Source organism: Harpegnathos saltator, unplaced genomic scaffold (genome assembly GCF_003227715.2).
Source record: "Harpegnathos saltator strain DR-91 unplaced genomic scaffold, Hsal_v8.6 scaffold267, whole genome shotgun sequence".
Lineage (NCBI taxonomy): Eukaryota > Metazoa > Arthropoda > Insecta > Hymenoptera > Formicidae > Harpegnathos > Harpegnathos saltator.
The window spans coordinates 7,759-23,021 of NW_020230058.1; the positions used below are offsets into that span (position 1 = coordinate 7,759).

The 15,263-nt window shown below is 36.0% G+C and overlaps 2 protein-coding genes and 1 long non-coding RNA gene across 4 annotated transcripts; 2 read left to right on the forward strand and 1 right to left on the reverse strand.

The window, feature by feature from the left end:
- Nucleotides 1-3,392: 3,392 nt before the first annotated feature.
- Nucleotides 3,393-4,317, forward strand: LOC112588672 (histone-lysine N-methyltransferase SETMAR-like). Its single transcript, XM_025299339.1, has 4 exons — nucleotides 3,393-3,461; nucleotides 3,577-3,855; nucleotides 3,979-4,106; nucleotides 4,203-4,317. Exons 1-4 carry the CDS (start codon nucleotides 3,393-3,395, stop codon nucleotides 4,315-4,317), a joined length of 591 nt encoding a protein of 196 aa, XP_025155124.1.
- Nucleotides 4,318-6,843: 2,526 nt separating this feature from the next.
- LOC109503939 (uncharacterized) lies at nucleotides 6,844-8,312 on the reverse strand. The gene is made up of 3 exons (XR_003112997.1): nucleotides 8,272-8,312; nucleotides 7,148-7,403; nucleotides 6,844-7,018 (listed from the first exon to the last, which is right to left on the reverse strand). It is a non-coding gene; the product is annotated as an uncharacterized LOC109503939 (long non-coding RNA).
- A 2,636-nt stretch (nucleotides 8,313-10,948) lies between these two features.
- On the forward strand, nucleotides 10,949-12,133 carry LOC112588677 (protein ALP1-like). Of its 2 annotated transcripts, XM_025299348.1 has the most exons (3): nucleotides 10,949-11,110; nucleotides 11,225-11,492; nucleotides 11,581-12,133. In XM_025299348.1, exons 2-3 carry the CDS (start codon nucleotides 11,355-11,357, stop codon nucleotides 11,995-11,997), a joined length of 555 nt encoding a protein of 184 aa, XP_025155133.1. In that variant the 5' UTR covers nucleotides 10,949-11,110; nucleotides 11,225-11,354; the 3' UTR covers nucleotides 11,998-12,133. The 2 variants fall into 2 exon arrangements, with proteins under 2 accessions (XP_025155133.1, XP_025155134.1); XM_025299349.1 differs by lacking the exon at nucleotides 10,949-11,110 and having other exon boundaries at nucleotides 11,214-11,492.
- The last annotated feature ends 3,130 nt before the right edge of the window (nucleotides 12,134-15,263 follow it).

Genomic DNA, 15,263 nt, shown 5'->3' on the forward strand with positions numbered 1-15,263 from the left:
AATAAAACATTTCAAATGTACAGATGTTTCTTCCAACACGCTTATCCCCTTTCACCTCTTAGGACTTTATATGATAATTGTGTTTGGTAAAAATACAGTTCTTTATTTGCGGTATGATGATTATTAGACGTCCGAGTGACGTCCGATAGACGTTCGAGTGACGTTCGAGAGACGTCCGATAGACGTTCGAGAGACGTCCGATAGACGTTCGATAGTAATCGCGGGGCCCAGATTCGATATTAACCGCGGGGCCTAGGTTCGACCCTATCTACACCGCCGCCATGTTTGTTCTTTTGACGTATGCGTGACGTCACGGTCGCCATCTTACCCGTAACGTGACGTCTACTAGCAATAGGCGACGGTGGTCTAGAAAGTTCGCGGGGCCCAGGTTCGAGTCTATCTACAGCCCGACGCGTTTTTCTCGTGACGTGACGGCCGCCATCTTGCTCATAGAATCAAAAATTCTGGGGTGGAGGAGGAAGGTACCAATAAAGAGGGGGTATCAATTAAGAGGGGGTACCAATTAAGAGGGGGGATCAATTAAGAGGAGGGAATCAATTAAGAGGGGGTATCAATTAAGGGGGGATTAATTAAAAAATATTAATTAATAAATAACGTCTTTTGCATAATTAATTACAATTTGGGTTGAAATCCCCCTAGTCTATCTACTGGAGTGCCATCTAAAAAAATTGAGTTAACCTTCACGTGAACTTCAAATGACTCTTCAGGGTCAAACCAATGATACCGTCTAATGGCTCCCTCGAAACCATACAAAACGTGATTGAACTATTTTTCTCTAAAATCAAAAATAAGAGAGATGTTTAAGGTGGACGCTAAAAATGGGACACCCTGTATTCCATTGCGATTAACATGTTTCCGCACGATCGAAATAGATATAAGAGATCAGATTGGTGAAATACCATTTGAATTTGGGACGTTGACAGTTACATTACAATTTAGACGTCGAGGTTAGAGATAATTATCCCGTAATTAGAACACATAGATATGACGCATTATTTAGAATTTTACGAAGCACAATCCGGGGGAAATCGTGGAGGCGGAGTTCCACGAGTTTTCGTAGGATCGTGGTATCAGAGCGATCGCGGTATCGGTAGTATTCTCGGTGGTCTGTTCAGACGGGTGTTACCTTATTTGGCCAGTGGTGTGCGTGTCGTTGGAAAAGAAGCTCTACGCGCAGGTATTAATATATTCGATGATGTGGGGAATAGCACACCATTCGAAGTAGCTGTTAAAACGCGCCTCGGGCTCAAATCTCAAAAGAAGAGCAGGAGAACACATTAACAATCTGATGAAGGGGTCGGGATATAAAGTTCCTGCGAAAATCGGAAAAGCTCAGTTTCCTTTCAACACGCCAAGCGGGTACAACAGTAAATCTTCGCGCAAACATCGGGTCAGCGCTTCTAAATCAAGTAAGAGGAAAGTGATTTGAAGAAACGCACCGGGGAAGAAATCGGGTAAGAAGTTAACGAAGAAACCCACGAAGAAGAAGCGTTCAGTGAAAAAAAGCGGGAGAGGACTCACTAAACGTCGGGAAGTTATCAAGAAGTGTACTGTGTCAGACATTTTTTCCTAAACAACAAACACGTGCTTTCGAAGCATGTCCTTTCTTCATACGTATTCCTGCAAATGTTTAAAGAGTGAACTCGATCTCTTCATCCTACCGTCTATACAAACAGTATTGAGAATTCACAATGGATTCACTACAAACCTGTGTTTTCTCTCACGGACGACGCGCCCGTCGAATTCGTCGTACCCGGGCATGGAGAAGAATATATAGATCTTGCGTACACCATGCTATACGCATACGAGTAGAAACGGAAACCGGAGCAGGAGCCGCCGCCGTCGCAAAAGTAAACCATATATTCTACTGTACAAAAGAAGTGATATATTAGACAATAGCGCCAACTGAGAAACCTAATATATATTGCCATACATTTTTACAAGTAACATTTATTTACATGTAAAATTTACTGTCCCAATAACTAAAGTATCAGTAGCAGTACAGTTATATCACATGTAAAATTACATGTAAAATTTACTGTCCCAACAACTAAAGTATCAGTAGCAGAACAGTTATATGGTATGTAGACATATAATATATATATTATATTATACAAAAGAAGTGATATATTAAAACAGTACCGCCAACTGAGAAATCGTACACTTAATATTTTTAGAAATTTTCAAATTATTTCCTTTTTTAAGATATATATTATGTACATAACATAAGTTTTTACAAGTAAAAATTACAAATTCAAATTACTTCCTTTTTTTAAGATATATATTATGCACATAACATAAGTTTTTACAAGTAAAAATGATATCGTGTTATAAAAATTTAACACGTTTATTAATAGTGTCCAATATTTAAAAAAGATAACCGGGTTATTAAGCTGCATTAGAACTCATACTTCTGTAGCTGACATTAAAATTGTTAATATGACCCGGGCGCGCCAAGGGTTTTTTTTATTTTTGGTGAATCTTCATAATTTTTTTTTCAATTCCTTGTATGTTTGGATTAAATTTTTTTTTTCTTTAAATTTAATATAAAGTTAATAAGTAACGCGCGTTACCTGCTGTTATTGTTAAAAATAATAATGACCGTGACAACCCAGTAAATAGTATCGTATAACTCAGTGTTCTAATAAATAATGAAAAATTTTGTAAAAATTTATGTTATTGACATCTTTTGTAGTTAGCTTTTCTTGAATTTTCTTGAATAATAATAATCATTAAAAAGATATCTTTTTTAAATATTGGATACTATTAATAAACGTGTTAAATTTTAATAACACGATATCATTTTTACTTGTAAAAACTTATGTTATGTACATAATATATATCTTAAAAAAAGGAAATAATTTGAATTTGTAATTTTTATTTGTAAAAACTTATCTTATGTACATAATATATATCTTAAAAAAAAGGAAATAATTTGAATTTGAGATTTCTAAAAATATTAAGTATAAGATTTCTCAGTTGGCGGTACTGCTAATGCCGACGGTACTGTAACTTTGAAGCTTCATAACTCGGGATGTACTTAACAAAAATATACTTTGTTGTAGTGTTTTGGAAAGCTCTTGAAATCCGTTATAAGAATATGTCAAAAAAAGTAGGGCATTCCATTTGAAAAGTTCAAGGTGACTTTGCCCTGACCTTGTTGACGCCAGCCAAGGTCAAACTGATAAGATCTATAACTACATCATTTTAAACCTTATAACTTTTACCTGAAACATTTTCTCCAAAAACTGATTAGTTTCGAGATATTTTATCGTTCGAAGACTTTTTGAGAACCCTGTATATTAGGTTCCTCAGTTGGCGCTATTGTCTAATATTGTGTTAAGTAAAAAGTTTTGAGCGTTTTCCGCTAGATGGCTTTAGTGAAGTCATATCTCACGATGCATACGTCGCATCTGGTTATTCTATACTGCGACTTAAAGGTGACATAACGCTTTAAAAAAAGTTGTTTGACAGTTTTGTGTTTGGTGAAGCCAGTTGTGTGTTAGAGCGTTCCAAAATGGAGGTATAAAAAGAGAAAATTCGAACATTCTTCAGTGCCACTACGACCAAAGGGAAAAAGCGGAGCAGGCGGCCAAAAAAATTTATGCTGTTAATGGACCCAATACAGTATCGAATGCAACAGCAAAGTGGTGGTTCCAACGATTCCGTTCTGGTAATATGGACGTCGAAGATGAGACACGCTCTAGTAAGTCAATCGTCGAAAATGTCGATAAAATCGTGGAAATCGTCGAGTCGGACCGGCATACAAGCACTTATTCCATTGCCCAGGAACTGAAGATTAGCCAGAAAACTGTTTGGAACCATTTGCATAAGGCTGGTCTCAAGAAGAAGCTCGATGTATGGGTGCCACACGAATTGACGCAAAAGAACCTTTTGGACCGAATTCATGCCTGCGACTCTTTGCTGAAGCGTAACGAAATCGACCCATTTTTGAAGCGGATGGTGGCTGGCGATGAAAAATGGGTCACATACGAGAACAACAGGCGAAAAAGATCGTGGTCCAAGCGCGGTGAGCTGGTCCAAACGATCGTCAAGCCCGGATTAACGGCCAGGAAGGTTTTACTGTGTGTTTGGTGGGATTGGAAGGGAATCATCCACTATGAGCTGCTCCCATCGGGCTAATCACTCAATTCGGACCTACACTGTCAACAACTGACCAGATTGAAGAAGGCGATCGACGAGAAGCGGCCAGAATTAGCCAATAGGAAGGGTGTTGTGTTCTATCAAGACAATGCTAGGCCGCACATATCTTTGACGACGCGCCAGAAGCTCTAAGAGCTTGGATGGGAGGTTATATCGCACCCGCGTATAGCCCACACCTGGCTGCAAGCGATTATCACCTTTTCAAGCATTTGCAAAATTTTCTTGATGGTACAAAACTGGCCTCAAGAGAGGCTTGTGAAAATGAGCTGGTCAAATTTTTTTACCAACAGGGCCGAGGACTTCTTCAATCGCGGAATTATGAAATTGCTTTCAAAATGGACAAAAGTTATCGAACAAAACGGCGCATATTTGATTTAAATCCGGTAATCATAACTTTGTTAATTTCATCGTCGAAATAAAGAGAAAAAACGCTCAGAACTTTTTACTTCACCCAATATATCACTTCTTTTGTACAGTAGAATAGTGTTGTAGAGTTTTATTATAGTTATAAGTTTTACTTGTAAAAACTTATGTTATGTACACATAGTGCTTGTACTTGGCGCCTTTTTTTTACCTTTTTGTTTAAAAAGGTAAGTTTTATAATAAGTTTTACTTGTAAAAACTTATGTTATGTACACATAGCGCTTGTACTTGGCGCCTTTTTTTACCTTCTTGTTTAAAAAGGTAAGTTTTATAAACATTTTACTTGTAATACAATAATAAGTTTTACTTGTAAAAACTTATAAATTTTACTTGTAATAATATAATAATAACCTTTGAAAATAAATTTTTTGAAAATATTGGATACTATTAATAAACGTTACTTGTAAAAATTTATGCCAATAAATGGATACCCGAATTTTTTATTACATCGTCTTTTCCTACCAATTAATTTAAACAACTTTTGTCTGAAACATTATTTTATTTAACTAATATTTTGTGACATATTTCAGGAAAACTGAATAACTTTTTCAATATTTAACACACGATATTTCGCTAATTATTAGTCAGAAGAAAAAATGGTACTAGATTTTTTTCCTCTATTTAGTCTCAAGAATATATTATTCCAATAGCGTCATGAATTTGATTAATTTGATGATTTTGAAATTTCAAAAAATCAGCAAATTAACAAAAGTCAAGCGCTATTGTAAAAATATATTCTTGAAACTAAATAGAGCAAAAAACTCTAGTACCACTTTTTCTTCTGACAAATAGTTAGCGAGATATCGTGAGTTAAATATTGAATAAGTTATTAAATTTTCCTTAAATAAAATTAAAAAATGTTTCAGACAAAAGTTGTTCAAATTAATTGCTAGAACAAGACGATATAATAAAAAATTGGGATATCCATTTAAGACCAAGGTTAAATTCATAACGTCAGTAAATAGATCCTTTGAAGCCCTACAACTTTTGTCTGAAATATTTATCTCCAAAATGTTCTATTTCCGAAATAAAAGGGCTGTACGAGTAGTCTGAATCACTCTGTATATATAATAATTTATACGCGTATAATATATTAACACGTTTCCAACATTTATTATCTTATACAAGAACTTAATACCTCGCCTGTAATAAAATTGGATATCTGAGGTATATAGTCATCGACAAGTTTCAAAGTCTGCAAAAAACAGTAAATATTATATAATAATAATATATAATATATAAGTGAATATTATAATCCGTAACCTTTGAATCTGCATCTGCTTCTGTATAATCAATTGCAGTAGTAAACATTACATTTGTTTATTATTATCTAAAAATAAATACAATTCATTAATTATATTATAAAGATTCAATTTGTTTTAATGTAATATAAATAAAATATACTAACATCAAAGCTGAATCTGTATCATTCAAAGGATCAGATATATCCAATCCATTACTTGCATTTATTCCTATTTTCTCAGTCATAACATCTGTTGTTTCGACAACTTTATCGTGTGAAATATTGTAACATGCTTTAGCCTTAGAGAAATTTTTGTAATTATTAGTCTGATATACAGTATAGATTAATCTGATATACAGTAACTAATGCATTTAAAACTTCGTTCTGTATGCCAGATCCAGGAATTACTCTACAAGAATAAGATTGTAAGTTAATTACATACAAATAATATTAATGAATAAACGCATAAAACCTATTTGAACTAAAAATATATTAAAAGTTAAGTATAAAACTTTATATTAAAAAAAATTATACTTACTTGATCGTCTCGTTTTCGATGAGAATGTGAATATCCTCCATTGGTGGCAGATATCGCAGATACAAACTATATTATCTGTTATGCAAGCAATTGGAAAATTGCCCGGATATAGCGCATGAAGAGGAAGAAGGGGCCGACAACCTTATTGAAATATATTTTTTTTTATCTTTTATTTATTCTTAATATTCTTTCATATAATTTGTTTTTTGTAATTTGAATGTATTACAACTTTCATTTATATTACTTTAATCCGTAACCTTTGTATCTGCATTTGCTTTTGTATAATCAATTGCAGTAGTAAACATAACATTTCTTGTATTATTATCTAAAATTAATATAATTCATTAATTATATTATAAAAATTATTATATTAGTTTTATTGCAATATAAATAAAATATACTAACATATCAAAGCTGAATCTGTATCATTCAAAGAATCGTCAGACATACCCAATCCATTACTTGCATTTATTCCTATTTCCTGAGTCATAACATCTGTTGTTTCGACCTTATTGTGTGAAATATTTTTACATGCTTTAGCCTTAGAGAAATTTTTGTAATTATTAGTCTGATATACAGTAATTAATGCATTTAAAACTTCGTTCTGTATGCCAGATCCAAGAATTACTCTATAAGAATAAGATTATAAGTTAATTACATACAAATAATATTAATGAATAAACGCATAAAACCTATTTGAACTTAAAATATATCAAAAGTTAAGTTTAAAACTTTATATTAAAAAAAAGTATACTTACTTGGGCTGCGTTCCGCAAACCGCATCATGCACATCATGTTACGCATTACTGCGTGATCGTTCCACAAATGCATCATACGTACAGTCGTAAAGAAAAAGTTGGCCATCGTTTTTCGATTCGTTCAGCCAAATGTCCAATGGCAGAACTTGTTTCGGATAAATTTCTAGGTGATAAGTTTTCTCTTTGGACTGTTCGATTATGCTCCAAAGCATTGATTAGCGGATAACCTTTTCGTCCATATATATATCAAATTAACCTGAAGTAAAATTGAGTTCTAATTAAAAAATGGAAGTTTTAGAAATAAACCAAGTACTGGATATTTTTGAAAAAAGTGATAGTGATAGTGACAGTGTAATAGAGTTACTTTTTTGTGATTCGAGTGATGATGAAAACAATATAATGATAAATATTAATGCAGTTATAAATAATAGAGGTGACATAGCTGAAATTCCTAAAGTACATAATTATATCGAAAATGTAGTAAACAACTTAAATGCCGAAGATTTTAAAAAACACTTCAGGTAAGTAAATTTAAAAAAATAATTTGTATTAGGAGCGCAAAAAAGTTCTGAGCCCTAGATTTCATACTACTGAAACCACAATTTAAATTGCATTAATTTCCCGCCCTCTTGCGGTTTTAAAGCAGTGACATTTGGTCTTTCGAAACATCGTGCGATTTGGCGTTTGATGCACATAATCTTAAAATCAGCAGTGTTCACGATGGCAATAACAAAAGAGCATATTCGATTTCCCATCCACTTCGCGTTTCATCTGAAGAAAAATGCTGCTGAAGCCACTGAAATGATCTGTGTTGCATATGGAGAGAACGCTATAAGTTATGCTACGTGTAAAAGGTGATATCAAAAATTTCGCCAAGGAGATTTCAGTTTTGAAGATGAACCGCGTGCTGGACGCCCTCAAAAGATTGAAACGGACGAACTGCAAGTATTGTTGGATATGAACTCTGCACAAACTGAAAAGGAGCTTGCAGAGCAACTTGGCGTTACGCGACAAGCCATTTCCACACGTTTACATGCAATGGGAAAAGTTCAAAAGGAAGGCAGATGGGTTCCGCATGCACTGTCCGAAGACAACAAAAATCGACGGCGTGACACGGCACTCACTTTGTTTTCAAGGTTCCGGAAAAAAGGATTTTCTGCACCAAATCATTACAGGTGATGAAAAGTGGATACTTTATGATAATCCGAAGCGTAAAAAATTATGGGTTGACCCTGGTCAACCTTCGACATCGACGCCAAAGACCAATATCCACGCCAAGAAGGTTTTACTTTGCATATGGTGGGATTGGAAAGGTGTATTGTGTAACGACACATACCGGCAAATGTGTCGTTACGCTGACTGCCACTGAACATCACGCGGCAGTCAGCTGAGCGCACGCCCCCCGACCCGCGCTGTCACAGCGCTTTTTCAACGCGCTCACCCGAGGCTGGCCGAAGACCCGGCAGCAACGCTCGGGAATGATCGGCCACCAAGCCGAACTCGCGGCGCCGCCAAAACGATCCTCGGCGAACGTCGCATACTCACGATTACTCTCGATCAAATTCGGATTAATCAACGAAAGAAACCGAAGACAGAAAATGACGGATATATAAACCCGACAGTTCTTGTCTTTGGGACAGTCGAGTTTTGGACAGGCTTCAAGCAGTCTTGGGAGAGTCTTCGGAGAGTCTGAAGCGATCCACCGTCTAGGAAAACTCGTCAACGAATCTGCGGAGTGCCTCCAGAAGATCGAAAGTTCCGAGTAAGTAATCTACCAGGCCGCAGCCGTCGGCATCCGCGATTGCTTCCGTTGATTGCGATATTTTGTGCCGTCATTGCGATATAAAGATCGGACGGCGAGTTTGCCGTCGCTCCGGTGTGTTCACCGGAACGATCTTATTTCGTGCCGTCTTCGCGATATAAAGATCGGACGGCGAGTTTGCCGTCGCTCCGGTGTGTTCACCGGAACGATCTTATTTTGTGCCGTCTTTGCGATATAAAAATCGGACGGCGAGTTTGCCGTCGCTCCGGTGTGTTCACCGGAACGATCTTATTTTGTGCCGTCTTTGCGATATAAAGATCGGACGACGAGTTTGCCGTCGCTCCGGTGTGTTCACCGGAACGATCTTATTTCGTGCCGTCTTCGCGATATAAAGATCGGACGGCGAGTTTGCCGTCGCTCCGATGTGTTCACCGGAACGATCTTATTTTGTGCCGTCTTTGCGATATTTTGTGCCGTCTTCGCGATATAAAGATCGGACGGCGAGTTTGCAGTCGCTCCGGTGTGTTCACTGGAACGATCTTGTTTTGTGCCGTCTTCGTGATTCAGAGATCGAACGGCGAGTTTGCCGTTACTCCGGTGTGTTCTTCGGAACGCTCTAAAAAATATCTTTCTTTTTGTTTCTTCCTCTCTACTTCCTATAGGACTCAGAGCACGTAAGGATACAAGGGCAGAAAGAGTCGTCGCCCACACCTACCGACTGTCTGGCACGGCCGCCGGCCCGGAGTAACCCCATCGGAAAAGCGCATCGCGCCGACCCCAAAAATCGATCAACGACCGCGACGAATAGAATCGGGGAGCAAGCCCGATAGGCATCGCGAATCTCTCCCGTCGTCAATAACGCGAAGAAGCAAAGCGAATAATTACGGCGTGCCGAAAAACAAGCGTGAGCCTTACGCCCGACGCACGACATAACTATTGTGCGCGCCCCACATAGCGCTAACGCGGCTCGACGCGACGCGCTTTTGCGCACTTTCTTCTATACGCCGACAGTCAAACGAGACGAGGACTCGGCCTTTAAACGCCGACTAAAGGCTGCGACGACGCCCGCACGGAATCTCTAGTTCTGCCGATGCCCGGACCCTCCGACAGCGAATCTTTCATTTTCTTGTAAATCCTATGTATTAAAATAATTACTGCTGATACGCTCTAGACAAGTCGAGAATCACGCATTAGACAAAACCACCGTCAACACGGCCGATCCCCGAGACGGCAAGCATAAGCGTAGAAACAAAGCCGCGCGTCGAGACGGCACCCAAACAGTGGGAACCTCGCGCGATAACACGCGGTCATTACATGCTGAAGCAATAGAATAAAGCGTCACTGTCTACAAACACCGACCGACTTCAATTATTCACCAAGATCATCTTCTCCTAATAAAATTTCTGCGCGCGATTCGCTAACGACGATCGCAACGCAGGGTCGGATCGATAAAAGAAAAACCGAACCCGGAGGCACCGGCGTTACAATTGTATTACGAGTTGTTACAGCCGGGTGAAACAGTAACGGCAGATCGCTATCAGCAACAATTGAGCAATTTGAGCGATGCGTTTGAAGAAAAGAGGCCATTTACTGGCAAAGGACGTCGTAAAGTGATACTGCTTCATGACAATACCCGATCACATGTTGCGAAAGTGACTCAGGACTATATCTTTGCGTTAGGCTGGGAACTTCTCCCGCACCCGGCGTATAGCCCAGACATGGCGCCTTCCGATTACTACCTATTCCGGCCTCTGCAGCATTTCTTGGCTGATACACATTTTGTGACACTTGAAGAGATACGAAAATGCATTGATGACTTTATCGCCTCGAAGCCGGTGAGCTTCTACCATCAGGGAATTCGCAAGCTGCCCGAAAGATGGCAAAAGGTCATCGATGCAAACGGGGAATATTTCGTTGATTAATATAGTTTTGTTTGTTTTTAAATAAATTTTAAATTTTGCAAAAAAAGGCTCAGAACTTTTTTGCGCTCCTAATAAAATATTATGCACATAAGAGTAATAAAAACAAACAATATTTTTTTAACAGGTTATATCCAACATCTTTCGAGTATATTTTACAATTAATAGGTGCTACACTTGAAAACAGAAACAAAGAGCTTGGGAATAATCCTATTCCAGCTAAAAATCAACTATTAATGTCATTATAGTCATTATAGTTCAGGCTACTCCTGAAAGTTTTCGGTATGTTTTTTAATATCTTTTTAACATTTTTTAACTTGGGTAATGTAAATAGACATAATAATTATATTAATACTTAATGGTTAAATATATAAAATAATAATTTTCTACGTCCAGATCAATAAGTGATAGATTCGGGATTGGTAAAGCAACTTGTTTTCGTGCATTGAGAAGAGTCATATTTTCTCTTGTCCAAATTGTGCATCAATTTATCCAATGGCCAACTGGACGAACAGCTGTCAAAATAATGAAAGATTTTTATAAGATAAGTGGATTGCGTGGCGTTATTGGAGCCATAGATGGGATTTTGATAAAAATAAATAAACCAACTGAAAATAGTGATGATTACATTTGTCGGAAAAGATACCCTGCTATTCATCTTCAGGTAAATTAATGAAACATATAACATACACATACACAGTTCTATGTAATAGTTTCTTTGTTAAATTTTCAATTTACAATTCTTTGTATAGGTCACCTGCACTCAACAATTATTATTTACAAGTGTATTAGTAGGCTATCCTAGAAGTATACATGATGCTCGAGTTTTGCGCAATTCAAGAATTCATGAGTACCTGGCACACCCAGATATTTACTTTTCTGATAATTCTTATATTGTAGGAGACGCTGCGTATCCCATCCACTCAAATTTAATGGTACCATTTAAAAATAATGGCTATCTTACTAGGAGAGAATTAAATTTTAATTGCTGTCTGTCATCAGCTCGCATAGCGATTGAAAGAGCTATTGGGGTTTTAAAAACAAGGTGGAGGAGAATATTTGACAGATTGTCACTCGTAGATATAATGAAAATTCCTGAATATATAGTTGCTACGTGCGTATTGCACAATATTTGCATCTTACAAAATGATTTAGTAGATGATGAATGACATAATATTGACAATGAACTTAATCCTATATCACAAGATTTTGTACAAGATGTAAATATTGATACTGCCATAGCGAAACGTAATGCTATAATGAATAATTTGGAAATGCGATTTGTTAATTTAAAATGATTATCATTTCTCATATTTTTTTGTAAAATAATTGATGTTGTTTAAAATTTGAAATTTTGTGAACTTGTATGTACGAAAACTAGTGTAACTTATTGCTACAGCTATATACGTATAAAAGAGTACTAAATAACTTATTTAAGTTTTTATAATATATATGTATAAATTAGCTATGATATCAAATATAGTAATAGTGGTATTCCTATACATAGTAACATCGACATTAATAATTATAACAAACATGTTTCCCTCTTCGGCTTTGCTCAATATACGTATTCAATATATTTTTTAGTGACTGGAATTGGTTGTTTAACGCAAAAAGAGAATAAAGTTCTTTTTAATGTTAGTTTGTAGTTGAGTTGTGTTACATAGCTTTAGAGTCGTTAATAAGGGCATTATCTCATTAGTCTATATTATTTTAAAATAATTTATAATAATAATAAACATAATTTATAATAAACATATAATTTATTCAGCCGTTTATCAACAATGTAACACTTATCACAAATGTAACATTTTATTGTTTGTATAAATAAAATATATTTTTTATACTAAACAAAAATATATTGCAGTTTGTACTTTTACAAAGAATCATCCCAGACAGCACAATGTCCGAAACTGGGACATAAAACGTCTTTAAGACGACTTAAAGATGTCTTATTTTCAGACATCTTAAAGACGACTTAAAGATGTCTTAAAGACGTCTTATGTCCCAGTTTTGGACATATGTGCGGTCTGGGATATTTTAATCTCACTTTTTACCTTATACTAAGTTTTGAACTGTAGTAATAACTGTAACGTTTGGCTGTACTATTAAATAATAAACTGGAATTTATATATATATATATAATATTAAATATTGTTTACTTGTCTCTACGCGTACATTAAATTAAATCAATTATTAAATGTATCAGTTTTACACAAGTCAGTCTTACATAGAATCAGTCTTGCAAAAAAATAAAAACGTTCAAATGCTATACTATATTTGCACAACTAATTACTAATGGAATGCTAATAATGTAATGAAAGTATTAAACTAAAGAATTATATCGAAAATGTTTTTTGAATCTCGAAAATAAAACTTGTGTTTAATCTATCAAATATTAAACTTTATAATTATCTGTTGGACACAGTTTCAAAGATATCAGATATCTTTTTTTATAAAATAGTAAGAATATTAAAAGAACTGTAAAATTTTAACATACATCTCTAATTTACTGTTTATCATGTGTATTATTTCCTGAGTATTTTCGTGTCATTAAGTCCAACAATTTTTGTTGCATCATCATTTTTTCATTGTGCATCGTGAGTCTTTCTTGTCTAAATTTTTCAAATATTTCAAGTTTTCTCTCTTCTCGTAGTTTTTTCTTGACAGTATTTATTATTCTTTGTCGGAGATACACTCGTGCTACGAAGAGAGACACACACCATTTCGCACACGACAAAAGACTACTTCTTCTGTCATCGGCACTCGCTTGTATATGTCGCTCGCGTTTGCGTAATGCACAGAAAACAAAAGAAAAAGGTGCACGGAAGAATTGCGCGATAGATCAAAATAGATCAGAATAGATCAAATAGATTTCTAACACTCCTCCTATCGATGCGCTCAATTCATGTTGTATAAACAACTTAAATTCAATAAATCCATACAATATACATGCTTATCTTTAGACAATGCTTTGGTTAATATTATATCAGCCTTCATTTGCTCACTTTTCAAGTAAGTAATTTTTATTTCGCCATTATCGCTCGCTTCGCGTGAAAAATGGTATCTAATGGCAATGTGCTTACTTTTTCCATGAAAAACGCAATTTTTGGTTAACTGAATCGCACTCTGATTATCACAATGCACTGTTGTCGCATTATCAACTAAATCTGGGTAGCCCATATGTTTTATTAATCGTCTCATATAGATTGTTTCTTTCGCCACCTTAGATAATGCCATATATTCCGCTTCCATTGTTGAAAGTGCGATAGATCTTTGCTTTTTGGCTTTCCACGCAACGGGACCATTTGCTAACATAAAAACGTAACCTGAGCATGATCGCCGATCATCTGTGTCTCCAGCCCAATTTGAATCTACATACGCTTCTAATTTTTTTCGTTGGATTCGGTGTACGTAATCCCGTAATTTAATGTTCCTTGTAAATATCGTAACACTCGTTTTGCTAATTTCCAATGAGTTGAGCTAGGATTTGTACAAAAACGACTAAGTGCACTAGCTACAAATGCTAAATCTGGTCGCGTCGCATTCAACAAGTAAATTAATGCGCCTACTAGCTTCCTATACGGTACATTTTGCATTTGAATTCTTTCTTCATTTGTTTGCGGACTTGATTGTTTCGTTAATACGGTGCTAACTTCCATTGGGGTAGTTACAAATTTGCATTCTCTCATATTAAATTTATTTAGCAAAGATTGTATATGCTTAATTTGCGTTAGCTTTATACTGCCGGTTGGACCTTTTCCAGTAACGTTAATTCCAAGTATATTCGATATCGGTCCTAAATCTTTCATTTAAAAATTTTTCATCAATCTATCTTTAATGCTTTGCAAGCTTTTCAAGCTAGAGGTAACTATCAACAAATCATCAACGTATATTACTATATACGTATAGTACTATAACGCGATTTTGTGGACTTTCTCCTAATACGTATACGCAAGGATCTATATTTGATTTCTTCAGACCTATTTTTGTTAAATATTTATCTAATTTTGTATACCAGGCTCGTCGAGTCTGTTTCAGTCCATATAACGGTTTCTTTAACCGACACACTTTGTCCCGTTCGGTTTCCATTTCGAACATCTCAGGTTGCTCCATGTAGACTTCTTCCTGTAGATCCCTACGTAGGCCGCAATGACGTCCATTTGATGCACGTGTAGTTTCTTCTGCACAGCTACAGCTAGGAGGATGCGTATAGTTTCGTAGCGGGCTACTGGTGCAAAGACTTCCTCATGGTCAATTCCTGCTCTTTGCTTGTGTCCTCGAGCGACCAATCTAGCCTTGTATTTGTCCACAGATCCGTCCTGATTTTTTTTCAGCTTAAAAACCCATTTGTTGGTTAAAATTTTCTTATTTGCTGGCGTGTCTGTTAGCTCCCATTAGTATTGTTTTCGACTAACGTATTGTATTCCGTCCA

What these genes read in the sequence shown, in the direction of transcription:
- LOC112588677 (XM_025299348.1), top strand. Translation starts at nt 11,355, where the DNA reads ATGAAAGATTTTTATAAGATAAGTGGATTGCGTGGCGTTATTGGAGCC. An exon ending in ACCCTGCTATTCATCTTCAG is followed by an intron (nt 11,493 to 11,580) that starts GTAAATTAATGA and finishes TTCTTTGTATAG; the next exon opens with GTCACCTGCACTCAACAATT.
- LOC112588672 (XM_025299339.1), top strand. Translation starts at nt 3,393, where the DNA reads ATGGCTTTAGTGAAGTCATATCTCACGATGCATACGTCGCATCTGGTT. An exon ending in TTTGGAACCATTTGCATAAG is followed by an intron (nt 3,856 to 3,978) that starts GCTGGTCTCAAG and finishes CCATTTTTGAAG; the next exon opens with CGGATGGTGGCTGGCGATGA. An exon ending in ACGGCCAGGAAGGTTTTACT is followed by an intron (nt 4,107 to 4,202) that starts GTGTGTTTGGTG and finishes ACAACTGACCAG; the next exon opens with ATTGAAGAAGGCGATCGACG.